General features: G+C 42.0%; 1 protein-coding gene across 2 annotated transcripts in view; it reads left to right on the forward strand.

Annotated features, from left to right (window-relative positions):
• Nucleotides 1–25,637, forward strand: part of c5 (complement component 5) — a 141,806-nt gene that overhangs the window by 113,558 nt on the left and 2,611 nt on the right. Inside the window, exons 29-40 of one of the 2 annotated variants that reach the window (XM_068012360.1) lie at nucleotides 587–792; nucleotides 2,412–2,564; nucleotides 2,716–2,778; nucleotides 7,035–7,119; nucleotides 7,817–7,868; nucleotides 9,991–10,093; nucleotides 10,179–10,253; nucleotides 11,131–11,236; nucleotides 13,973–14,059; nucleotides 14,525–14,614; nucleotides 15,509–15,592; nucleotides 24,712–24,847. In XM_068012360.1, the coding sequence (XP_067868461.1) occupies nucleotides 587–792; nucleotides 2,412–2,564; nucleotides 2,716–2,778; nucleotides 7,035–7,119; nucleotides 7,817–7,868; nucleotides 9,991–10,093; nucleotides 10,179–10,253; nucleotides 11,131–11,236; nucleotides 13,973–14,059; nucleotides 14,525–14,614; nucleotides 15,509–15,592; nucleotides 24,712–24,847 (1,240 nt within the window). Of the gene's footprint in view, nucleotides 1–586; nucleotides 793–2,411; nucleotides 2,565–2,715; nucleotides 2,779–7,034; nucleotides 7,120–7,816; nucleotides 7,869–9,990; nucleotides 10,094–10,178; nucleotides 10,254–11,130; nucleotides 11,237–13,972; nucleotides 14,060–14,477; nucleotides 14,615–15,508; nucleotides 15,593–24,711; nucleotides 24,848–25,637 lie in introns of those variants that run through there. The other variant, XR_010968995.1, reaches the window with a different exon arrangement.

Genomic DNA, 25,637 nt, shown 5'->3' on the forward strand with positions numbered 1-25,637 from the left:
TGGGACTGCAGCCCAGCTTGAAGACCAAGATGTCAGGGAGCCCTGAACCAAGGTAAGTTTTTGTTGCCTCGTGGGGGATGATTGGTTGGGCCCTGGCGAGGCAAGTGTGGTCATTTGGGGGACGGTGGTGGGGGGAGTGTTGTGTTGGGTATTTGCGGTGGTTAGGGCAACGGGGGCGGCCCTCCGTCAGGCACAGGGTGCCCGATCATGAGGCCATCAGAGAGTCACCTGCTTTTAATAGGCAGCTTTTCTTGGGCCTGGGCCGCCCGCTTGACACGGGTAAAATCCCTGTGGCGGTGGGTGGAGGCCACTTAAGGGCCTTGATTGGCCTGGAGTGGGCGGGCTGTTTTTTGCCACCATTCTGTGTAAAGTGGTGGCAGAGGTGGGTCAGGTCGGGAAGGGCCCCCCGAGCCTCCCATTCCATTTTACGACACCCCCCCACCCCCCCCGACACAGACCCACTCTTTGGGTTAGGTGTAAAATTGTGGCCGATGGTGTAAAACTGGACAATTCTTACTGTCAAGGAATAATTTTCTTTAAAAATTTTGCGATATGCGAATTATGCTTCATGTTTGCAATTCAACAGGGAAAGGGAATCCCCCTTCACATCGATACTGGAAAGATATTTCAAAAAGTACAGCTTCTTCGGATGAAGTAACTGCACGAATAGTAGAAACAACATCATATGCTCTTCTGACTGTGTTACACTCCACTGATAAAAGATATGGAAACCCCATTGTTAGATGGCTCACTGAACAACAGCGCTATGGTGGAGGATTTATTTCAACACAAGTAAATGCATCTGTCTCATTCTCTCTTGATCTGTCTGCAGCCTTTGACACGGTTGACCACACCATCCTCCTCCAATGCCTTTCCACTATTGTCTAGCTGGGTGGGACTGTTCTCACCTGGTTCAATTTTTATCTATCTAATCATAACCAGTGAATCACTTGCAATGTCTTCTCTTCCTGCTCCCGCACCATTACCTCTAGTGTCCTCCAAGGATGTACCTCATCTACGTGCTGCACCTCAGTGACATCATCCGAAAGAACAGTTAGTTTTCACATGTATGCTGATGACACTCAGCTCTACCTCACCACCACTTCTCCAGACTCCTCCACTATTGCTAAATTATCAGACTACTTATCTGATATCCAGTACTGAATGAGCAGAAATTTCCTCCAATTAGATATTGGGAAGACTGAGATCATTGTTTTTGGTCCCCGCCCCAAACTCCATTCCCTAGCTACTGACTTCATCCTTCTCCCTGGCAACAGTCTGAGATTAACCTAGTCTGTTCACAACCTTGGTGTCACATTTGACCCCAGGATAAGCTTCCGTCTTCATATTTGTGCCATCATCAGTTCCACCTCCGTAATATCCCCCGACTTTGCCCTGTCTCAGCTCATCTGCTACTGAACCTTCATCCATGCCTTTGTTACCTCTAGACTTGACTACTACGATGCATTCCTGGCTGGTCTCCCACATTCTACTCTCCATAAACTTGAGATCATCCAAAACTCTTAACTTGCACCAAGTCCCGTACCCAATCATCCGTGTTTGCTAACCTACATTGGCTCCCGTTCAAGCTACATCAAGCCCCACAACCCTCCAAGCTATCTGTCCTCCTGTAATTCTGGCTACTTGTGCATCCCTGATTCTAAACACTCCACCATTGGTGGCTGTACCTTTAGTTGCCTAGGCCCCAAGCTCTAGAATACCCCCCCCCCCCTATCTTTCCTCCTTTAAGACACTCCTTAAAATCTACCTCTTTGACCAAGCTTTTGGTCATCTGACTTGATATTTCTTTTCTGTGGCTCGGTGTCAGACTTCATTCTATCATACTCCTGTGAAGCGCCTTGGGATGGTTTATTATGTTAAAGGCACTATATAAATATAAGTTGGTGTACAATATCTCTCGTGAAAACTACAGCCTAACCTTTAAAGTAACATAGTGTGTTCAAATTAAAGGAGGAGTATCACCATTGGTACCCCTTTTAAAAATCCAACAATTAAAATTAACTATGCTCAAATGAGCAGCTTCTGTTTTTGTTAACTTTTTAAATCGGTTGATTTTTAAATGGATCACCTATGGCATTGCTCACAGCGAGTCAGAGGGTAACTAGAAGTTTGTGTAAGATGTGGTGAGCGACAATGAAGTGGTCGGGTAAAGTGTTTGGTTTCTGGGAAATTTGAGTCAATCAGAAAGCAGAGTTTTTTTGTGCTCCAGGCACATTTATAGGATAACTGATGCTGTATAATACATTGTTATAATTTTTATTTGTTTCTTATATTACTTTTTTTTCTTTTTATTACTTTTTGTCTCCTTTTCAGCTATAAGTAAGGGAGTTGTTTAGTTTTCATGGTGTACCCATAATAAATTCTAAATGACAAGTTTTTTTTAATGGCAGGATACTGTAACAGCCCTTGAAGGTCTCACAGAATATGTTATTAATATGAAGCGTACTAAGCTTGATTTGTCAATAATAGTAGACTACAGAAGTCTTGGCAACATTCAGCAGTTTGAACTGAATGAACAAAAAGCATTTGCAAGACCGCTGGAGGTAAGTTACTACTGGTACGGTATGGTTTGGTTTGCATTTACTGAAGTTTGCAAATTTGGAAAACAAGGGCGGAGGATGCTTCATTATACTGTTACTTTTCATTTTATTTGATATTGTCAGTATTTTTTTCCTTTTTTCCTATATTTTGCAGATTGAGAAAGATGATAATGTAGTTGTAAGAACTACTGGCAGGACTGGCACAGCCATTGTTAATGTAAGTAACAAATTGTTGTCTTTACACTATTGCATCGCACAAAAAATGAACTCAAGTGGTAAGGGATAAGAATTCAAATAATTAAAAGTAGCCTGTTCAGAGGTTATTTGCCCTACTTGCACAACGGGCTGGATTTTAAGGAGCCCTCGACATTGGGATCTGTGGCAGGGGATGGGGTGGGAGATGGCCTGAAGATGACCCCGGATGAGGCCTGCCACAAACCTCAACACCAGCAGGGCCTGGCCCGATCCTCCCAGCGGTGGCGGGGCACCATGATGGACCCCCCTGCCACTTGGCGACGGGAGCACAATCACCATATGCAAATAAAATAAATTAATATATTTGCATGTACTTATCATTAGTCTTGATGTCCCACTGTGATCTTCGGCCCAGCAGCTGGCACTCCTGCGCCTTCAGATCCCTGTGCGGGGAAGCGAGGCGCAACACTGGTGGGGAGGAGGGAGGAGGTAAATTTCTCAGTGCAGGAGGGGGTGTGGAACGGGGTCAAATTAGCATCATGGGTGTAGGGAATGGTGGGAAGGGTTGTAGGTTAAAGTTTGGGCAGGAGGAGGTCAGATGGTAAAGGTTTTGTGGGAGGGCAGGGCAAATAATTAATTTAATTGTTATTGGGGGGATGTGAGAGGGGAAAAAGAGATGTATTTATTTATTTTCATTTAATCTTTCTTCAAATATTTAAATATGCCAGTAGGGTGAACAGCCCTTTAAAAATGCGTCAATGCCTGCGCACAGGCAGCTGACACTATTGCCGGGGACAGACAGCTCGCCTCCTCCACGTGATCGGGGATGCAGCCCACCCCAGCTATTTAAATGAGTCACCGTGCTTGGAATCGTGGCAGCTCATTGGCATGCGGCCCGCGTGGGTGGGCTGCCATTTTTTTTGCCCGCTGCCAAAATCGGCGGCGGGCTTATAAAATTCAGCCAAATGTCATCCAGTAATCAGTTACACAAGAAACAATTGAAATCCTTCTTTGTACCTAGTACGCAATGATGAACCTCCACCTTTGGAATTTTAATGTGATTGCTATATACTGAAGAGACTGCAGGGAAGTTGGTGATCACTAGATGTGTCTGATCATCCTGTCCTATTGGATGGACTTCAATCATTAGAAGAATCAAGATCATAACTTTGTCTACAATTGATGTATACCTAATCTTTTGTAATCCAAAATTCCCAATCAGGATCGTTCCGGATCTTCCATAAGTTAGTTAATTGTCTTTCTTCACATAACTGCTTGTCAGTGTATCATAGCCACCTACACCTGTGGCTGTGATTGATTCACAGATACTTGTTCATTTGCCACAGAAAATTGCAAATTACAAAGCTATGTTTTATGATGGAAAAAAGAGAAGTACTTGAATTACTGTACAGCAGAGCTATTCAGTTAGTTTGACTGTAGGTCTGCTTACTAAAACTGCAAGTGAGCTTCGAGTCTGTAGTCCAAGCTGAACTCAAGTGATTATATTATTACTGATTTTGATTGTATATTAATATTGATTAATAGGGGCGTAAAATAGGTTGCCAATCTATTATTGCTTGTTTTGTGCTGCCAATGTTACACCCAATGCCTTTCATTATCCTCTCATTAAACCTTGAATTTGCTACTTCTTTCACAACCTTAGTATGACTAAAGCATTTGCTTCACTTTCCAACATACAACACTTGTCATGATGCTTCCCTTGCTATTCCATGGTGGGTCCAATGGTGCAGATCTCCAAATATTGAGGAATGTTTACATAACGCTTTCAAAGCTTCAACTTTTATTTGTATGATTTCAGAGCAGAAGGATAAGAGGCATGAAATGAAGATTGAAGACTTTTGTAATGGTGTTTGTCATTTCATCAAATATTTCATTACTGCAACAATTGTACTATAAATCAAGTACATTAGTTTAGCACAGCTTTGAATTACAGATCAAGCACACTTGTTTAGCTTTAGCTTTATCTGTAAAAATTAAAGATAATCACTTGTGATTTATTCTTTAGCGCTCAATTTTTAGAGTCCATTTTTCATCACTTTCATTGTCATATTCAGGCTTATGATGCTTGCTACATGCTGGAAGCCTCACAGAAGACTTGGCCAGTGGTTCAACCTGGGACCCTTAGTATTGCTCTATACTGGAAATTTAAATTTATTTCTGCACATACCAGGGGCTTGCACTGGAATTTACTTTTCAATGTACAAATGAGCTTACAATAGAAACATATTTACTTCCTGATGTACAACCGAGCTCACCCTGATAATATGTTTAAAATTATTCCTCCATGGATCATTGGCTTATAGTGCAAATGTATTTAAATTTATTTCTCCATGTATACATTTTGGTAGGAAAAATGAAGAAAGGTGATATAAACTAAATGGTGCAATTTTAAGGCAGTTGTAGGAACAGGGAGATCTGGGGGTATATGTACACAAATCTTTGAAGCTGGTAGGACATGTTAAGAAGACTTTAAAAAAGCATATAAAAATGTTGGCTTTATGAATAGAGGAAAAGAGCACAAAAGAAAGGAAGTTATGCTAAATCTTTATAAAACACTAGTTAGACCTCAGCTGGAGTACTGTGTTCAATTTTGGACACCAAACGTTAGGAAGCATGTCAAGGCCTTGGAGAGGGTGCAGAAGAGATTTACTAGAATGGTACCAGAGATGAGGGACTTCAGTTCTGTGGAAAGTCTGCAGAAGCTGGTGTTGTTCTCCTTAGAGCAGCGAAGGTTAAGAGATGTTTAATATCACAAATGCTTTTGATAGAAGAAATTAGGAGAAATCATTTCTGCTGGTAGAAAGGCTGGTAACAAGAAGATACTGATTTAAGGTGATTGGTAAAAGGACCAGAGGCAACATGAGGAAACATTTTTTTAGACAGTGAATTGTTGTGATCTGGAATGCAGTGCCTAAAAGGGAGGTGGAAGCAGATTCAATAGTAACATTCTAAAGAGAATTGGATAAATCTTTGAAGGGAAAAAAATTACAAGGCTATGAGAAAAGAGAAGGAAGAGGGATTAATTGGCTAGATCTACCAAAGAGCCAGCACAGGCACAATGGGCCAAATGGATTCTTCCTGCGCTGTATCATTCTATGGTTCTATGATCAATGGGTTTGCATAGGAGACTTATTGTTGGGACACCTTAAACTTACTTCACTATTTTCCGTCAGTTCTTGCTATGCAATCTGAAAAGAAAACACAATTTTCTCTGCATTTACTTTTGAATAAAAATGTTATCCTCTCATGCTAACCTGGAAAAATTCTGTCCCATCTTGGCCTCCCCTTCTTCTCCTTTTAAATTTCTTGGCTTCACATGCTCCATTTCCTGTTGTTCTTTCCACTTGTTCCTTTACCAGCCTGTTCCTTTTCCCATATTTCCTAATTAAAGTTCCCTGTTTTGTATTCCTGGCCACACTAAATCTGGAGCAGTAGTTAAGACTGTTGAGAAAAGCAGAGCTACATGCCGTTCCACTCCTGCCTCTCTCCATTCCAGCCTCACTATCCCATCTCTCTGATCTGGACTGGACCTCACTTCCCAGCCTCCAGTGCAGCAAAGGTCTTGGCATCAAATTTCATATAGTCTAGCTTTTAATATCCATGATCCACAAACCTATTTTACAGTTGTTTTCTTTTCTGTTGCAATTTTACTCCCTTTAGCCTTTCTCTCTTGAAGGGAGTGACTCAGGTAAGGTAAACAGGGTATTTGCAGTAACATTCTTTTCATAGCCAGTCACGTAGCCACACATTGAAAAATGGGCAGTGATTTGATGTGTGAGCCATCAGTCGTAGTATACTGGTAATTTAGGGATGAATATAATCACAGCTAAGGCTGACCCTGTCTTTGCCCAGTGCACATTTTCCAGCAGGGGTTTCAAGCTAATTTTGTTCTGACCAATTTTTTGTGCATCATGTGAACACTTAAACCAACTGTAACACTTGCAACACCACCCTGATTAAGAGAGACAAAAATTAAAATAGTCCCTTCCCTTGATATCTAATTGAGTACAAAGCTGATATGTTACATCGGATTTCCTCCAAGCACAGGCAGATAAGCTGAAAAAAATTGTTCAGGGGAATAATTCAAGGAAACCACTTCAATCTGTAGCCATGAGCAATATTCAACCAATATAGTCATCATACAACATTGCTGAATTTTCCAAATAAATTAAATGCTTCAAATTATTTTTTAAAAGTACTTAGAAAGCCATATGTTTCAAAACTGCTTTGTTTGACTGCATCCTGTTTTACACATAGATGAGGCGTGTATATTACATCATTGGCACATCCAGTGAAACTTGTGATTTCTCTTTAACAATAAAAGCCACAAAAACTATTTCAGGTCAGTAGTTATATTATGATCTACTGTGGAATTACTTTTCTGAATATTACTATGCTTAAGAATTAATCCTGTTTTGTATAATTTTCTTTTTCTGTATGTAATATTTCATAAAAGAGTAATTTTTACTAGAGAATTGCTTAGTGTAGACAAAATTGCTGGCATGAACTGGACATGGAGCGATCCCTGCACCAGGACGGGTAGGCCCGAGGCCCACCGGATATTGGGCCTTGGACCTCATTTACATCAGATTGGTGAGTAGACACCTGCTGGGCATCTCCAGGCAGCTTGCTGGCGAAGACCATTTGAATTTAGGGCCATTGAGTCATGGCAGTGCCCCTTAGGTAGGTCTTGGAAGAGTGGGTAACTGACCAGGAGGGAAGGATGCAAATAGGAGGAGAGTTGAGAAATTGAGAGGATGAGGGGTGACCTGGAGAAGGGAGAGGCAGCTACCTCTTCTTGAAGAACAAGCAGGCTTTTGTTAAATGTTTGTTTATATTGCCATTTCAAGTATGCAAATTCTGCTGCAACTGTTCAATGTTCAGTTTTATTGTCTGCAAAAATGTGTTTTCTTTGCCACTCTTGCATATTACCAATACTTTTGTTAAAAATACATATTGTTTATATGCCAAAAAATTATTTTTGATTTGGTTCACTCAGCTCTTGCTTCTGATATAATAATAATGTTCTTTAAATGCAGATATGAGTCCTCCAGGAGTTGAAACAGTTTATCGCCTAGAAGCTTGTGCAAAGTAAGTCTAGTCTTAATAAGAAGCACTAATGACTGAGTGATTGTACAGTGCATTCACAGAGTAATTCTACATGAGGTCTTTACTGGGAGCAGCCATATTGAACTTTTTATTTATATCTCCCGACAGACAAGACAGTATACATTGCTTAGCTATCACAATACAGTCAGCCAGTTCAATACAGTACATTCAGAGCTTATCAAGGGGTGAGCTGGGCAGGATTCCCAAGGTACTCAGTGACATCCCCAGATATGCCCCTTGTCGTTTGATGTAACAAGGGCAGGACTAAGCAGCACCCAGCTCTCCTTCGAGACCTTCATCTAAATATTTAAATGAACATAAATAAGATGCAAATTAACTTACCTGCTGGCGGTGGCCGTCCCACGCCGATTTTACGGACGCTGAACGCAACTCGCGAGACACTGGTGGGGAGGGGGGAGGAATAAAATTATCAGGGCGGGAGGGGTGGGGGAGTGGGGATAACACTTTTATTGGCTGTGGGGATGTTGGAAAGGGGTTGAAGAGCAAATGTGAGAAGACTGGGGGGGGGAAATTCGGGTCAGGAATAAAGTTAATTTTGGAGCAAAAGGCCCAAAAGCAAACATGGGGGGGGTGGGGGTTGGGTGGATGGAAAAGGCCCTCCAGCTTTTATTTAATTGTTTAATTGCAATGTTAAAAACTGTGCCTTTAAAAATTCACATTTCTTCTAAGGGCTTGAAGCCCTTTAAAAATGGCGCCTGCGCGGTGGCACTAGACGCCGTTGCCATGGATGCGGCAGCTGCCCCCTCTACATTGTCAGGGTGGCCGCTCTGCCCCTCCATTTAAATGAGCCCCCACACGTAATATTGCAGGGGCTGTGCGGCAGCATATGCATGTTGGAAGGCCGCTGCTTTCAGTGCATACTGCTGCAGAGTGTGGCACGCTGATAAAATTCAGCCCTTTGTTTCCTGCAACTTCCATTACTTTGCAATTAAAATTGAGCCTTTTAATATGCAGCATCATAAAAATGAAAATATTTCCCTACAAATTATCTGAAACCAGTCATGCCTGATTATTGTTTTTGCTTAGCAAAGTTTTGTCTCTGGTCTCAAGAATACTCTGTTTTAATGCATCAGAATTGTTTCAGTGGCAGTGGTAAAATAAATGCTCAAGCAAGCTTAGCATTTTAACGCTTCAAATATTGATTTACCCTCTACTTCCATTAGACCTAAGTTCATGAGATTGTTTCAACTAGCAGCTTTTAAAGTGTAAAATTTGGTAATAATGTGCAAACCTTAGCTACTGATGAGCACACACATATCTTCCTCTTTAATGTTAGAAATAATTTACATTTTACAGACTTGTGAATTATTGGACAGGATTTGGGGTTTTAGGTTAGGACCTTGATGTCAGGGTCAAATGGGGGTCCCGACCCCGCACTGTGTCAGGAGCAGTCACCGGGCAGTGATTTTCGATGAATTGGCTAATTGCTATCCGACTAAGGATGCGGGCGGGGTCTCGCAGCTGGAGAGCAAATAGGAGGTCCTCCAGCACCAAAGGAGTTGCAGCCTGCCGTTGCAAGTAAGGTGGCCCGGGGGCTATTTAAAATTTTTGAATTAAAAAATGGCCACAGTTGCCAAGCCACCATTGTGGAGGGCTGTGGCCAAGTAGGGGAGGACCTCAAAGCCTGCCTGGAGCACAGGCCGACTGAAAAATTCCAGTCAGCCTCTGATAGTTGGCCTTAATTGGCTTTTAACTTACCTTTGGGAAAATGGTCCAGGGCCAGGGCTGGTGGCGACAAACTGGCAAAATTACACACTCACCTGCCTCTGTTCTTCCCCCGTATTAGGGCAAAAATTCAGCCCTTTATCTGATCTGGTGCGGGTGGGAATGAATTTGTTAACTTGCAGCACTACCCAATCTTTCAGTGGGATAACTTAGCAAGGACACTGAAATTCTGCAAAGAACTTTGAAAGTAGGAGAGAGCTGCAGATTTATATAGAAATCATTTGTTAGTTCCACTTTCATTGTATATTTTATAAAGTACTTTGAAAATCTAGCCCAATGTCACTAAAATATCACAAATACATTTTGCAAATTGACTGCAAAATTGGCTCATTAAATGATTTTTAATTCTTGTTTCTAGATATAACCCTAGATCTCAAGAATCTGTATTGGAATCAGAACATTCTGTGATGGAGATAACCTTGAACACAGGTTTAATGCCGGAAGAGGAAGATTTAAAAATAGTTAAGCACTTATAAATATGTTATTTCATATTTAAAGTTAAAATTGTAATGATTCTAATATTAAACTTTGTTTCCTTTGTTTTAGCTATTAAATGGAGTTGATGGGTTTATTACCGACTACAGAATATCAGATAAGAGTGTCATTCTTCAAATGGATTCAGTAAGAAATTTGAGAATTCCATTCTTGTTTACTTTCTCTTCTGTTTAAACTTTGTGTTGATTAAGGGAAGGGACTATCACAGTGAGCAACAGAATGTTCTCATTCCAGTGATTGCGACAAGTGCTTCACATTCGGGTAAAGTATGGCAAGAAACCAAAGAAAAATGTGAATGCTGAGACCTGAAATTGCTGAAAATATACATGTAATAAGTTGTCAACTGAAAAATAATGATAGGTTAACATTCCAGGTAAGAACATAAGAAATAGAAGCTGGAGTAGGCCATATGGCCCCTCAAGCCTGCTCTGCCACTCATTCAGATCATGGCTGAACTTCGACATCAACTCTACTTTCCCACCCTATTCCCATATCCCTTGATTCTTAGTGCCCAAAATCCATCAATCTCAGTTTTGAATATACTCATTGGCTGAGCATCCATAGCCCCCGGGGTATAGAATTCCAGAGATTCACAACTCTTTGAGTGAAGAAATTTTTCCTCATCTCAGTCCTAAATAGCCAACCCCTAAAATGTGACTATTTAGGGATCCCAGCCAAAATGTTAACCCATTTCGAACATTCTTGATTCTATTTCAGGTGAAGCATAGGTCCAATGCAATGAGGATTTTCTTTACATTGTCTGAACAATGTGTCTTAACCTGAACGTCAAAAAAGCAGAAATTTTAACTTCATGTTAAGTTTAAGTTATAAAAATTCATTTCTGTCCTGTGAACCATTACTTTCCATTTTCAGTTGATGGTAAACAAAATCAGATGGAGTGAAAGCCTTTTTGCTATTGCATGTTTTGTGCTACTATCCATTGATTCCTCAAAAAGTTGCAAGTCTTAAGCTAGCACTTTACATTCTTTGCTTTTTATTTTAGATTCCATCAGACAACTTCTTCTGTGTTGGATTTCATGTTTATGAAATGATGAAAGTTGGAATGGTAACCCCAGCTCCTTTCACAGTCTATAGCTATCATTCACCAGGTAAACCACTGCTCTTCTGTTATGCCTAACCAAATAAAGATCAGCTGACCATTTTTAAATTAGTGTTATCCAATAAATGGGCATAAAATGAGTGTAACTGATCAGAAAAAGGTGGAGAGATCCATATTCACATATCTTCTTCCTATTTTGCACAATGATAGTGTTCCCAGTAGTGATTTTCAGCAGTGCCAAAACACCCACTAGTTTGCAATTCCCTATCATTCTTGCTGACACAACGGGCTGAATCTTGTGATCCTGCCGCAGGGTGTAGCGGGGGGCATAAAAATAGGTGGCCAGCACAGACGGGCCGCGTACCATCATGCCACTGCAATCTTGAGCCCGGTGGCTCATTACCATATGCAGGGTGGCTGCCACTGCCCCAATTATGTGGCGGTGGCAGCCTCAGTGACACCGTAAAAGGCGTCAATTGTTTCTGAGCAAGCGCTGGTGCCATTTATAAAGGGCTGCCAGCCCTGTAAAGAAACAGCAGTGTTGCCCCCTTTCCCCCCCAACTACACTACCAATGCAGAGTTTACCCCTTCCCCCCCACCAACTGCACTAAATGCAGAGTTGACCCCTTTCCCACCCCTCCCCTCAACTACGCAATAAATGCAAAGTTCACCCCTTCCCCATCTCAGTGGTGCCAGCTTTCCCTGGACCAGAAAGTGAAGGCGCATGAGTGCCGCACATCATGCTGAAGGTCTGGAACTGCAGGTAAGATCGCTCCAGTTTTCATTTTAATTCATGCAAACGAGTCCTGTCACAGAGCGGTGGAGGGCCTGCCACGGAGCTTCCCCGCTGCCGGGAAGATTGGGCCCGGCCATCCTGATGTCGGGTTCCGTGGTGGGTAGATCCGATCTTCCTGCCCCACCCACCCCCCCCCCCAACCTCACTGCCACGGAGCCTGACGTTGAGAGGAGAACAAGATCCCAGCCAACATGTTTCATATATCTACCGTATAAAATACTCAGGTTTTGCTGTTACAGAAGTAGATTTAAACAGCACTATCAACTTAGAAGAAACATTTGGATGCTATTTTTATTTCTTTTATCTTTTATTTTTCTATTGCCACTTAGATGATAATTAGCCTTTGAGGCAATTGTGCAGCCCCTGTCATTTTTCACATCTGACCATAATACAGTGAGTTTTCCCATGGAATTCTCTTGTACTTGTACTTCTTGGAGAAAGATGGGGGACCAACAAAGGCAGGTCAGGGTGTGCCCAAGGCAGTCTGCACCTATCTGCCAACAGAGGTGCACATGCTTCAGTTGTCTGTGCACAAGGGAAGCTGTACTGTATGTTCCAATGTGACCTGCAGACAGACTCTTTTAACAGGAATGGCACTACCAGTAGCAGTCAAGGTGACAATTGCCAAAAACGTTTATACTTGAGGATCATTTCAGGCTGCCATTGGGAACATCAGTAATGTAAGCCAATCAGCTGTCCATGGATGCATTAAACAAATTACTGATGTATTAACAGTTTGATCAAGCAATTTCACCCCCATGGACAGCATGTCAAGGGATTGCAATTTTTTACAGGATTTTACAGAGTGGCAGGATTTATGCAGGTCCATGGGATAATAAACTGCACTCATTTGGCCCTACATGCTTCCTAATTTTAAATTAGCATATATGTGACCACCAGCGCTGCACTATACAAGTCAGTGCTTACTTTCCACACAGCTGTCGCAGTGATTTCATTTAAGGCAATCCATCCTGCCACTAATATTTGACCTACAAAGAAAAGTGGCAGGATGGCAACCTTCTGCAGCCCTGTTCATGACACCTTTACACCAGTTGAAAATAGGTCTAATGAGATTCATGCTTCTAAGACAATCATCATAGGATGCACCATTGCCATGCTGAAGCAGCACATCAGGTCTTTAGACAGATCTGGGGAAATCCTGCAATAAAGTCTGGTTCGGTGTCAAGGATCATGAAGGTTCCAGCAGAGGTAGTCACACAATTAATTCAAAGGGATCAGCAAGAAGAACATTAAGAGCCTGAAGAGTCTTGGATTGGAGTCTGTTGCCAGCTACATGAACCATTTGGCATGGTCTCATAGAGGGACCTTCTCCTAACAAGAAAATCTGTCCACTGTATTAACAGCCCTGGTTGCATGTTCTCTACTAATGTGCCTTCAGGTACAGTGACTGAACTCTGCCAGGTTTGGGTAGATATAATGCTAATTGCTTAATACAGTGCAAATGGATATCTCAGGCAAATGTCACAAGAATGACTTTGGCTTAGGACATTTTGATGTTTCTTCCATTTGGAGTGTTTCCAGGTTTCATGGTACATAGAGAATTCACTTTTTAGACAATCTGTAATGCTTCAGATTTTGGATGACTTTCACAGTATCTGTTATCCTTCCCTGATGAAAGATTAGTAGCCTAGAATGTTGCCATGCCATTTTATAATTTCTACAGGGATTTAAAATAAATCCAACTCTTACTGTGAAATTAACTGGGTCATAAAACCCTTAATTGCATATTCCAATTACCTTCAACATCTTTTAACTTCATTTTTATTGTTTAGTGCTGCTGTTAAATAATACTTAGTGACCAAGTAGCTTGATGAGGAAACGGTAAATGGTTGAGAGAGTTGTTAATATGAAATTAAGTCATTAGTCATGACATAAATGCATTGATTCTGATATTCAGTCAGTGCAGGATTAATTGGAAATATGCTAAAACATATTAGATGTGAAATTTAATTTGTTTTATTCCTGTAGACAGAAGGTGCACTATCTTTTACAACCCAAGTGGAGATAATAAGCTTTTAAAGCTCTGCAGTGGAGATGAGTGCAAATGCATGCAAGGTAAAAAAAAAGTGTATTTTATTTAGTTGACTAATTGTATTTACAAGTATTACCTAGGAAACTATAATTAAAAATAGAGTATCATGGGACAAGCCATGGTACCTTAATACAAAGAAAATGAAGTACCAGTTTCATGTTTCTACCTACATTAATGACATTTCTGGTTAATTATTTTTCACCTATTTCTACAAGCAAATTATAGGATCCTATTTTACATTTTAATAGCTCATGCATTTTGTGACCGATGAAAAAACTGCACTGTAAATTAAAACATTAAATCATTTTTATAATTTACCTTTTTTATTTCAAATATAACATTTCTCTTAGAATTCTTCGAGAAATATTCTTGGTAAAAGTTAAATATGATTTTTATTAATATATGGATGGCTCTACTATTTTATGTGTTGTATTTCTTTAGTTCGTTTTCAGTATGAGGTCTTTTTTAATCTTTTTTCTGTGGTTCAGCGGAGTGCAGTGAAATGCAGCTGCCACTGGATTTAACTCTCAATGTCCATGATAAATATGAAGCTGCATGCAGTAAAGGGCCGGTTTATGGTAAGTATTTTGAAATTTTGATTTATTGTTTATTCCTGTTGATGAAAAAGAATCTATTGTTTAAGCATAATTAATATTTTACAAAGCTACAATTCAACTAACAGAACATTTTTAATTTCTCCAAGTCATTTGGCATAGATAATAGTTGTTAAGGTTTGCTGTTTTTTCTGGTATACGTCATTGTTTACTCATGGACAGCGGTGGATAATTTTATAGTTTCTACTTTTTGTATCATGGCAGTCACAGCTTTAAAAACTCTCAGGGGGTGTGATGCTGATAAGATGCAATACACTACTTTCCACATATTCCTGTTGCCCCAAAAGTACCTCGCTGTGACTCCAAAATAGTCTCTACTTGCCCACCGTAACAATATCATTTCCCATGTACTTTTCCTCTATGGCAGTATAGTTTTGTACAAGACCACTATCCTTTGTGATTGGATTTAGACTGTCCTAACTTACGTTACTTAGGATCTTAATTTCATCCAGTTTTGTAATCAGGTAAATATGCGATAATGACAATATCAAACATGATTACAAAGTTGCCCATCTCTGCTGCCAGAAATTTCTTTTCAACTTAATTAAGATTTTAAATAAAGTCCCACTCTGCAACAATTTATACCAAAGGTGACTTGGTGTATCGGGCTTTGAAACATACTCCTGCAGCTAGTGTGGCAGTAGTTTTGGAGCAACTGATCAAAGAAGCTCTCAACTTGCCAACAACACCCATTCAACAGCAATCCTGGATGAGACACCTTCATTCCTCTTGATTTAACTGGATTCAAATTCAAGGTCTACAAGTGCAGGAATGTAGTTCCACCATGCTCCATTTTATTTGTTTTCTCAAAGATTTGTTATTATTTAAAAATATTAAAACTGGTTTTGTTTTATGTAGCCTACAAAGTGGAAATCTTGTCTTCTGAAGAACAGGTTAATTTCATCAAGTACAACGCCACTATTCTAGAAATATATATGAAAGGTTGGTACTTATTTTGGATAACAATTGGTCTGTATGTTCACATGGCCTTTACTCAACAATAAGAAAATATTTAGGCTTATTGGTGGTTTGGCAGGTATCAGCCAGGAAGATACCTGGTATATGCTAATTTCAACAGGGCAGTGGTGAAGATGGTACAGTTGTGCTTAGTGTTTCCAGGCTAAGGTGAGGAAAAATCAAGTTCCTGAATGGTATCCAGTGATGTGTGCACTGCACTCAAGAGGACGTAAGAGGAAAAAGTGGAAATGAATACATGATATGCCCACTACAAATTAGCAAAGATAGGAATTTCATCACTCAGATGAGGACAGGATAGGTTGTAATAATGGGTTGGATTTTACAGACCCTCCTGACATCGGAGTTCATGGCCTGGGGGGAGGCTGGAAAATGCCTCCGGGAGAGGGCCACCACGCACCCCAACGCCAGGAGGGCCCGGCCCGATATTGCCGGCGGCGGTGAGACCTCGTGGTAGCCCCCCGCTGTTTGGTGACAGGACCCCCATTTGAATATGTAAATAAATTAAAGTGAGTGCATTAATTATACTTATGCCACCGCCTTCTGTCCCACTGCGATCTTGGTGCCGCTGGCGGCACTCCTGCGCCATCAGATCCCTGTCCAGGGAATCGAGACAGAAGACGTGGGGAGGGGGAGGGGGAAGGAGGTAGGTTTCTTAGTGTGGGAGAAGAGGAAATGGGATCACAGTAACATCATTGGTGTAGGGATGGTGGGAAGGGTTTGAGGTTAAAATTCATGCACTTGCCGGGGTGGGGGGAAGGTCAGGTGGGCTAGGTTAAGTGTTTTGCGGGGGAGAGGGCAAGTAATCAATTTTATGGTTATTGGGCGGGTGGGAGCTGGGCAAAATAAATGTATTTAATTTTTTTATTCACTGTATCTTTATTTAAATTTAACGGTAGGGTTCAAAGCCCTTTAAAAATGGCGTCAGTGCCTGCAGCTGATCGGGGGGGGTGGGGGGTGGGTTGTGGTGGTCTGTCCCAGCTATTTAAATGAGCCACGGCGCTTAGGACCGCGGCGGCTCCGCGACATACAGCCCGTATGGGCAGGCTGCCATTGCTTTTGCTTGGCGTGATTGTAAAATTCAGCCCAATATGTGTGTTGAAATACCCTCCCAAAACTTATTGTCTAAACTCACAGATGTAAAGTGACCACTTGGGAAGTTTCAAGCACTGTGCCTATGGAGGTATACCCCAGTTTGAGTCACATGAGAGGAAAGGTCAAAATTGAGGTCAGAAGTAAGGCAATTATACTGGAAATAAGTTCTGGATTATGAGTGTACAAAAAGGACGGACAGGCAAAGACCAACTGGTCCTTCAAACCTGTCTCATTCAGTCAAGTTCCAACGAAATAGCAATGCTATCCAGCAACCAGTAAGTCCCACACTCACTGCAGAAACAAGTAACTTATTCCTATGACCTGTGAAAAGAAAGAAAACCATCCAACCATCTAACCTAATTCTATGCTTATGCAACTTCTATGCATGTCGCTTTGTTCTCCCTAACCTATCTAATTCAAATAACCTATCCACATGGACACAATCTAATCCCTTCATCATTTTAAATTCTTTGATCACCTGAAGTCTGCACTTTTCTAGAGTATGAAGACCCAAATCTCTGAGCCTATGATGCTAACTAAGGGTTTTTAAACTATATATTAATCTAGTAGAATTCCTCTGAACTTTTTCCAGGGCCTCTATATGTCCAACCATGGGGGACAACCAGAACTGGACACAGTATTCTTGTAGATTTCTCATCAAAATTTAGTACAAGGGCACTATGGTACATTTTATTTCTTATTAGATTATCCTGGCTATACATCCTAATACTCCATTTGTTTTCACAATAGCTTCTCAGCATTGGTCATGAACCTTTAGAGGATTCATGCACTTATGCCTCCTCCGTCTCTTTCCCACTCTACAGATTTTAATTAAGAACTCAGCATAGTATACACATGTACATTAGCCCTACCCTTGTGCATAACACTACATTTATCCACATTTTGGGTGGTATTTAATGGAGGCGACGGGGATCTCACCTGCTGGCTGAAGGGCCAGTGACAGCCCTCCGTTGCCTATTTTCGAGAAGGCCTGCCACATTATGTGCCATTCGGGCACTTATATGGGAATCAGTTGGCCTTCCCCGGGATTAAGGACCCCAGGACGGAAGTCCCGCCTGCTGAGAGCTGCCAGCCAATCAGAGGGCAACAGCTCTTTTACTTAACAGCACCAGTGGGGAGGTGGTGGCTGCTGCCATTATTGCACTATCCCAAGGCCCAGGATCATCGATGGACCCTGGCCACAGATGAGTGATGGTAGGAAGGGTTTCGCAGAGTGGGGATCATGGGGAGGGGGTGTAGGGGGTTGGCAGCCAAAGCAGTGGGGTGGTTCTCAGTGGGCTCCCCCCTTCCTGAGGAACCCCCTTTGAATGTGGGAACCCCCTCCCCCGCTCATCCCATCCCGGGAGCCAGCAAGCAACTTGCACAGGTTTGCTCATCATGCTCCCGACGTGGTGACAGGCCTGCCCCCACTGGGCTGATACCAGCGGCTCTGGGAAAAGGCCCTTATTTGGGCATTAATTGCCCACTTAAGGGCTTCAATTAGCGGTGGGGTGGGAAGGCCGTCTACAGGCCTTCCCGCCACAAACTTGAGGTGGAGGCAGGAAGGTGGCGGGGTGCCCACCCACCACCAACCCGCCCGATTAAATGCACTCGCTGCCTTCAGACTCACCACGGGCCCTAAATGTCATCTGCTAGATGCAAGCCCATTCCCCCATCACACTGGATACAATTGTAATCTTTTATTTCTCATCCATCTGGGGTTCTCATATTTGATATGCCCCAGGTGTTTCACCTTAATCATTGGCATCATTCATGTCTAGAACATAGAACACAGAACAAAATACAGTGCAGAAGGAGACTATTCAGCCCATCATGTCCCTGCTGGTCGAATAAGCTATCCACCCAAACTAATCCCACCTTCCAGCACCTGGTCCATAGCCCCGCAGGTTACAGCAACTTAGGTGCATGTCCAGGTACATTTTAAAAGAATTGAGGGTCTCTGCCTCCACCACTGATCCTGGCAGTGAATTCCAGGCACCCACCACCCTCTGGGTGAAAACATTTCCCCTCCTTTCCCGTCTAATCCTTCTACCGATCACCTTAAATCTGTGTCCCCTGGTAACCGACCTCCTCGCCATGGAAAACAGGTCATTACTGTCTACGCTATCTAGGCTCCTCATAATTCTGTACACCCCAATCAAGTCATCCCTCAGCTTCCTCAATTCGAGGGAAACAACCCCAACCTATCCAAACCTTCCCCATAACTGCAACCCTCAAGCCCTGGCGACATTCTTGTAAATCTCCTCTGCACTCTCTCCAGAGCAATTATATCCTTCCTGTAATGTAGTGACCAGAACTGCATGCAACACTCCAGCTAACCAGCGCTCTATACAGCTCCAGCATCACATCCCTGCTTTTGAACTCTATACTTAAGCCAATAAAGGAAAGCAATCCACATTCCTTCTTCACCATTCTATCTATCTGTCCCGCCACCTTCAGGGACCTGTGGACATTGTATATTCCCTCCCTTAATTTGGCCTCCCCAAATGCATCATCTCACACTTCTCAGGATTGAATGCCATTTGCCACTTTTTTGCCCACTCAACCAAACCATTGATATCATTCTGGAGTCCATGACTCTCCTCACTATTAACTACACGGCCAATTTTTGTGTCATCAGCAAATTTCCCAAACATGCCTCCCACATTTAAGTCCAAATCATTAATATATACCACAAACAGCAAGGGACCCAACACTGAGCTCTGTGGAACGCTACTGGAAACCGCTTTCCATTCAAAAAAACATCCTTCGACTACTACCCTTTGTTTCCTGTCACTGAGCCAATTCTGGATCCAACCTGCCACCTTTCCCTGTATCCCATGAGCTTTCATTTTATTGACCAGTCTGCCAAGCGAGACCTTGTCAAATGCCTTACTAAAAGCCATGTAAACCACATCCACTGCACTACCCTAATCAATCCTCCTTGTTACTTCCTCAAAAAACTCAATCAAGTTAGTAAGACATATGCCTGATTAAATCGTGCCTTTCCAAGTGACAGTTTATCCTGTCCCTCAGAATAGATTCTAACAATTTACCCACCACGGAGGTCAGACCGACTGGCCTGTAATTACCTGGCTTATCCCTCGTACCCTTTTTAAACAATGGTACAATGTTCGCAGCTCTCCAATCATCTGATACCTCGCCTGAATCTAGTGAGGATTTGAAGATGATCCTCAGTGCATCCACGATTTCCTGCCTGGCTTCCTTTAACAGCCTGGGATGCAAAACATCCTGTCCTGGCGATTTATCCACTTTCAGGGATGTCAGACCCTCAAGCACTTCCTCTCTCGTTATGCTTATGTTATCTAATATTTCACACTCCTCTAACTACAATGTCTGCACCAACCCTCTCCTCTGTGAAGACAGAAACAAAAAACTAGTTAAGAACCCTGCCCACATCTTCTGCATCCACACATAAGTTCCCCTGTACATCTCTGATGGGCCCTACCCTTTCCTTAGTTATCCTCTTACTCTTAATGTACTAATAAAACATCTTTGGGTTTTCCTTGATTTTACCTGCCAATAATTTTTCATATCCTCTCTTTGCTTTTCTAATTTCCTTTTTTACTTCACCCCTGCACTTTCTATACTCCTCTAGGCCTTTTAAAGTATTAAGATATTTGTGATCATCATAAGCTTTCTTTTTTTGCTTTAACTTACCCTGTAAGCTTCTAAATAACCAGGGAGCTCTATATTTGGCAGTGCTACCCTTCATCTTTGTGGGGACATGCCTACACTGTGCCTGTAGTATTTTGCTCGAGTGCCTCCCAGTCCACCTTCGCCAGGTCACCTCTCAGTTTCATAAAATTGCCTTCCCCCAATTTAGAACCTTTGCTCCTGTTTTATCTTTGACCTTTTCCATGATTATGTTAAAACTAACTGTATTATGGTCACTATCTCCAAAATGGTACTCACTGTTACTTCATCCACTTGCCCAGCTTCATTACCGAAAACTAAATCTAGAATTGTGCCCCCTCTCATTGGACTTGTAACATACCGGCTAAAAATGTTCTCTTGAATGCAGTTCAAGAATTTTGTTCCCTCTGTGCCCTTCACACTGTTTGTATCACAGTTGATATTAGGGTAGTTGAAATCTCCAACCATCACTGCCCTGAAGTTATTGCACTTAAAATTTTCCTCCATATTTGTCCCTCTATCTCCCTCTCACTATTTGGGGGTCTATAGTACACTCCCAGTAATGTCGCTGCCCCTTTTTTATTTCTGAGCTTAATCCATATGGCCTTGTTTGATGATTCATTTAGTATATCATCCCTCCTCAAAGTTGTTATTGATTCCTTGACTAATAATGCTACACCACCCCCCCCCCCTTTTTATCTCCCTCTCTATCATGCCTGAATACTCTAAATCCAGGGATGTTGAGCTGCCATTTTTGCCCCTCCTTAAGCCACATTTCTGTTATAGCAACGATATCGTGTTGCCATGTGTATCTGTGATCTCAACATCTGCTTTATTTACTATACTCCTTGCATTTAAATAAATACCCTTCAACACTGCCAAATTCCTGTGTTGCACACTTTTTAACCTTTTCTTCTTCTGTCTTTTAGAGTCACCCGCCAATTTTGCTTATTTTCTGTGTCCTGTTTCTTGCCCTGAAATTGTCCTATCTAGGACTACGCTCAGGTTCCCATCCCCCTGCCAATCTAGTTTAAACCATCCCCAATTTCATCAGTTTCTCAGCATGTTCCCGTTCCTCTTGTGACTGCTCCTTGAAGAACTCAGCAAAGTGACGCAGGGCAACATCATCCTGGTCAAAGTAATAGGACGTGGACATGTAAACATAGGAGGAATAGAGCTCCAAGTTGATCTGCTTGTTAACAGCACTAGCAAACCTTCCTGCAAGGATATTAGTCCCAGTCCTGTTCAGGTGCAGACCATCCGGCTTATACAGGTCCCACCTACCCCAGAAATCTGAAGCCCTCCCTCCTGCACCATCTCTCCAGCCTTGCATTCATCTGGTGTATTTTATTATTACTAAACTCACTAGCACGTGGTCTTGGGAGCAATCCGGAGATTATTACCCTTGTTGTCCTGCTTGCTAATCTCTTTCCCAACTCCCTAAATTCAGCCTGCAGGACCCTATCTCTCTTTCTTGCTATATCACTGGTACCAATGTGGACCATGACCTCTGGCTGTGCACCCTCGCCCTCCAGAATGCTCTGTAGCCGCTCAGTGATATCCATGACCCTTGCACCAGGGAGGCAACATACCATCCTGGAATCACATCTGCGACCACAAAAACGCCTGTCTGTTCCTCTAACCATAGAATCCCCTACCACTATTTCTCTCTTGTCCTTTTTCCTCCCTCCCAGCACAGCTGAGTCACCCATGAATGTTCCGGTCATGACCCTCACTACACTCTACAGAGGAACCCTCTTTCCCATTGGTACTCAGAACTGAATACCAGTTAGAAAGTGGAATGCCCTTTCGGGGACTCCTGCACTACCTGCCTTGATCGTTTTGTCCATCTGGCAGCTATCCAGTCCCTCCCTGACTGTGCTCGCTTAGGCACCGGGTTGACTACCTCCTGAAATGTGCTATCCACGTAGTCCTCCACCTCGCAAATGCGCCACAGTGATTCCAGCCGCCGCCCGAGCTCCGAAACCAGTAGCTCAAGCTTCTGCAGCAAGAGACACTTTCTGCAGATATGTTCGTCAAGGTCACATGGTACACCCACGACTTACCACATACCACAAGAGGTACATTCCACTTGGCCGAGCTGCCCTGCCATTACTTAGGGTCTATAACTTACTTTTTTTGTAGTTTCATGAAGTTACCTCTGCTTTCTTTAAAAGGTCTGCCTAGCTTATGTTTGGAAAGGCTAAAAAGCAGTTTACTGTCAGCCTCCTGCTTTGGTCTGCTAAACCAGCCTTCAGCGAGTGAATTTGAGGAACCAGGGAGGATCATATCTGATTTCTCTCCTACAGAAATTGGCATTTATCCATGTGGAAGGATCCAGCTTGCATTCCACACTTCCCCATGTGCAGCATATTCACGTTCTTCTACACTACTCCACCCCAAATTCATGACAGCTAAGATTTAAATCAGTAAGGGTATGTTAAGCTCTAAGTGATGGCTGTCAGGCAAGAAAATGTATGCGACAAGCATCACCCAAAGATGTGAATTTGAATGATACCCGATCAAGCTTCACACGCTGCATGGTTTTTTTGTTTCTTTTTTTTTTTGATATTCTAAAATAAAAATAGAATTGATGGGTGAAAATTGATAGGAAGGATGTACTGGAAAGGCTGGCTATGCCTGGAGAGGCTAAGAGTGGTCTGGATGGCTTGCATCCCAGATTGCTAAAGGAAGTGGGAGTGGAGATAGTGGAAGGGCTTGCCATAATCTTCCAATCTTCCCTAGATATGGGGGGAGGTGCCAGAGGATTGGAGAGTGGCAAATATTCAAGAAAGGGGGTAAGGACATTCTGAGTAACTACAGGTTGGTCAGTTTAACATTAGTGGTGGGTAAGGTTTTAGAAACAATAATCAGGGGTAAAAAATCCACAGGCACTTGAAGAGGTATGAGTTAACTCAGGAGAGCCAGCACAGATTTGTGAAAGGCAGATCGTGCTTGACTAATTGAATTGATTTTTTTTGCTGAAGTAATAGAGAAGGTTGATGAAGGGAAAACAATCGAGGTTATCTATATGGATTTTAAGAAAGCATTTGACAAAGTAGGAGAGTCAGTTTCAGCTTTGATGCAAATAATTGGCTTAAGGACAGAAAACATTGAGTCTTGGTAAAAGGTTGTTTTTCAGACTGGAGCATGGTAGGCAATGGTGTTCCCCAAGGTTAAATGCAAGGACCACTGCTTTTTTGATATATATAAATTACTTGGATATTGGAATACAGAGTAGAATTTCAAAATTTGCTGATGATACCAAACTTGGAGGTGCGACAAAAACATAGATAAGCTAGAAGAATGGGCAGACTAGTGTCAGATGAAATTTAATACAGAGAAGTGTGAGGTGATGCATTTTGACAGAAGGGATAGGGAGAGGCAATATCGACTAAATGGCACTGTTCTAAAAAGTGTACAGGGACCAAGGGATCCGGGGGGGTTCATAAGCATAGATTAGCAGGACACATTGAGAGAGTAGTTAGCAAAGCATATGAGATCTTGGGCTTCCGAAATAGACACATTGAGTACAAAAGCAGGGAGGTTATCCTGAACCTTTCTAAAGCTCTGGTTTGGCCACAACTAGAGTATTGTGTTGTTCTGGTCACCATACTTCAGAAGGATGTGAGGGTCCTTGAGAGGGTGCAGAGGAGATTTACAAGAATGGTTTCAGGGATAAGGGATTTTAGCTACAAGGTTAGGTTGAAGAAGTTGGCGTTGTTCTCCTTGGAGCAGAGGAGATTAAGGGGAAATTTGATAAAGGTGTACAAGATTGTGACAGGTTTAGGTAAGGTAGACAAAGAGAAGCTGTTCCCACTAGTTGATGGTATAAGCACCAGGGGACACAGATTTAAGGTTTTGGGCAAGGGATGCGGGGGGTGGGTGGGTGTGTTTATTAGAAAGAACTTTTATACGCAGCGAGTGGTAATGACTTGGTACTCACTGCCCACGAGAGTGGTGGAAGCACAGACAATGAATGATTTCAAAAGGAAATTGGATGGGCACTTGAGGGAAATAATCCTGCAGGTGCACAGGGATAGAGCAGGGGAACAGGACTGCTTGGATTGCTCTACAGAGAGCCGGCATGGACTCGATCAGCCAAATGGCCTCTTTCTGTACCATAATGACTCTATTTGAAATAATAATAAATCCAATAAAGAAGATTAGGTATACATTTGAGAGTTTATTAAGATTATATTTAAGGAAAAGGAGAGGTTTATAGTAGTGCTTTGTATTGTATAAAGCGTATTTAAACTTTCTTGAATTTGTCTAAATATTAAGGTTCCAAGCTCTGTAATACCTGACTAAAACAAAGTTTGTTTTTATTACAGTTGATGAAGTTGAAGAAAACTCAGTGATAACTTTGATTAAAAAAGACACTTGTTCTGATGTTATCTTAACCAAAAAACAGACGTACTTAATAATGGGAAAAGATAGCCTGAGGTTCGGCTCATCAAGGAGATTTGTGTAAGTACGACAAGTTCGGGGTCACTATTTCCTAATGTGTCCCATCTTCTTTTCTACTCTTCAATATTGGTTAGCACCGCAGCCTCACAGCTCCAGGGACCCGGGTTCGATTCCGGGTACTGCCTGTGTGGAGTTTGCAAGTTCTCCCTGTGTCTGCGTGGGTTTCCTCCGGGTGCTCCGGTTTCCTCCCACAAGCCAAAAAGACTTGCAGGTTGATAGGTAAATTGGCCATTATAAATTGTCACTAGTATAGGTAGGTGGTAGGGAAATATAGGGACAGGTGGGGATGTTTGGTAGGAATATGGGATTAGTGTAGGATTAGTATAAATGGGTGGTTGATGTTCGGCACAGACTCGGTGGGCCGAAGGGCCTGTTTCAGTGCTGTATCTCTAATCTAAAAATTGATGGCTCCCTCCACTATGGACGCATGTTCCATTCTCTGGTGTCATGGCTGAGCTTCCTTCCTGTAGATTTATCAATTTTAAGTAAGTAGCCATAATGTTTCTTTTTTAAAAAAATTATCTTTATCATGGTTCCATGCAAGTTAAATATTAAATTTTAAAATTAATCTAGAAAACTGAGTTCCCTTTCCCAAAATGTTGGTCTAAAATTGAAAGCTTTCTATAATAAAATTCTATATCCATATATTGCATTTATACTTTAGTTACAATTGAATAGTTTTGTTTTCATTATTGGATTTTATCCAAAGTAACAAAATGGGCAGCTACATTTAAGTAAATGATTTGAAATAATAAGTTAATCTGTGAGTCCCACAATTGGCTTATACTTT

Source organism: Heterodontus francisci, chromosome 32 (genome assembly GCF_036365525.1).
Source record: "Heterodontus francisci isolate sHetFra1 chromosome 32, sHetFra1.hap1, whole genome shotgun sequence".
NCBI classification, from domain to species: Eukaryota; Metazoa; Chordata; class Chondrichthyes; order Heterodontiformes; family Heterodontidae; genus Heterodontus; species Heterodontus francisci.